This window comes from Mus caroli, chromosome 9 (genome assembly GCF_900094665.2).
Source record: "Mus caroli chromosome 9, CAROLI_EIJ_v1.1, whole genome shotgun sequence".
NCBI lineage: Eukaryota > Metazoa > Chordata > Mammalia > Rodentia > Muridae > Mus > Mus caroli.
This window is the reverse complement of record NC_034578.1, coordinates 91,355,811-91,357,332: the sequence shown is the minus strand read 5'-3', so window position 1 is coordinate 91,357,332 and position 1,522 is coordinate 91,355,811. Positions and strand designations below refer to the sequence as shown.

Sequence of the window (1,522 nt, the reverse complement as noted above, 5' to 3'; positions counted from 1 at the left end):
CGGTTATAGGTCGCCTTTGACTTACATGTGAATACTTACATAGTGACTTTAGAAATATCAGGAATGTTAGACCATATTAAATCACAAAGATTGTTTTTAAAACGCCTTTAGGAACGAGGGATGTAAACACAAACTGCATAATAAGGTTGCTTTGGCCAGGCTTTAGGACAATTCCGTACAGGATTTCAAGTAAACGTTAATCCTTCAAAAGCTCCTTGGCCCTTTTCTGCGCTGCAGTAGCAGCAGCAGCACATACAGGCAGCTGATAAAATTACCTGAAATCCCGCCACCAAGCGGTTCCCATGCCCTCAGGTGCTCAAGCGCCCAAGATGCTAGGCGACCGACCAGAGAGGCGCGTCAGCCCTGGAGCCCCACCCCTGCCTCACCCCGCCCCTACAAGCCCCGCCCCCTAGCCCGGCTTCGCCTCAAGCCCCGCCCCGGTGTCGTCGCCTCCGCGGGGCTGAGGATGACGTGAGGAGAAAGCCGCGAACCTCTGCCTCCTGNGGGTGCTGCTGGGCCAGCGGTTCCCACAGCCCCGGAGCCAGACGTGCTGCGAAGCGCACCGCCGAGCTCTCCGGCCGGCGGCCCCCTCACTCCCTCCCAGGCCGGGCCGCCCNCTGTGCGGCCCCTGCGGCTCCTGGCACGGCCCCGCGCTCGGCTGCCGCCCTGGCGCGCTCCACTCTGTCGTCCCCGGACGGGCGCGGACCAGCTCGACCGGGGCGCCGGCGGCTGGGCAGAGGGCGCTGGCCCCGGGGCCGCGCCAGCGCGGCCACCAACCTGGGGCTGTCCGTGGAGGGCGAGTGCTGGTTTCGGGGCGAGGCGACGCCCTTCGGGGCCAACGGGCCGCACGCCGATGTGGCCGTGGGAACGACTCACCCGTTCTCCAGCTCGGGGTCGGGGTCGGGGTCGGCGCCCGTGGGGGCCCCGCCTCCGTCTCCTGGCCTGCCCCCGTCGTGGGCCGCGATGATGGCGGCCCTGTACCCGAGCACAGACCTCTCGGGCGTCTCCTCCTCCTCCCTGCCTTCCTCCCCATCCTCCTCATCGCCCAACGAAGTGATGGCGCTGAAGGATGTGCGAGAGGTGAAGGAGGAGAACACCTTGAATGAGAAGCTTTTCTTGCTGGCGTGCGACAAGGGTGAGAGCTAGGCCCCCTTCTCCACCTCCGGACACCCTAGCACCCACTCCCCGGGTCCGGCCCCTGCCTCAACTTAACTCCTGGCACTCGTGCTTTTCCTTGCGTGCAGCGGCTATTCCGACCTCTGTGCAGCCCGCAGGACTTCTGCCTAATTGAGCTTGAGCAGCAGGCAGGTAGGGCGGGGGCGGTGGACTCGCGCAGGTGGGATGTTTCCATGGCGAGGAGGGAGCCTTGATCCCAAAGTTGCTCCACTTCTGTCACTAATAAACTCTAGTTTGAAGTTACTTCTTCCTTTGGGAGCCAGAGGCTAGTTTTGGACCTTCTAATCCGAAAATTCTACGAATTTCCCTTAAGATTTCTCCGATTTATGGGCTGTCACCTTGTAGG

At 62.2% G+C, this 1,522-nt stretch overlaps 1 protein-coding gene across 4 annotated transcripts in view; it reads left to right on the top strand.

Moving 5' to 3' along the window:
• Nucleotides 1-444: 444 nt before the first annotated feature.
• Trpc1 (transient receptor potential cation channel subfamily C member 1) overlaps nt 445-1,522 on the top strand; it is a 46,133-nt gene continuing 45,055 nt past the window's right edge. For 2 of the 4 annotated variants that reach the window (XM_021171740.2, XM_021171739.2), the window contains exon 1: nt 451-1,135. In XM_021171740.2, the coding sequence (XP_021027399.1) occupies nt 964-1,135 (172 nt within the window). In that variant the 5' untranslated portion in view covers nt 451-963. Of the gene's footprint in view, nt 1,136-1,522 lie in introns of all 4 variants that reach the window. The other 2 variants (XM_029481861.1, XM_029481860.1) reach the window with 2 other exon arrangements.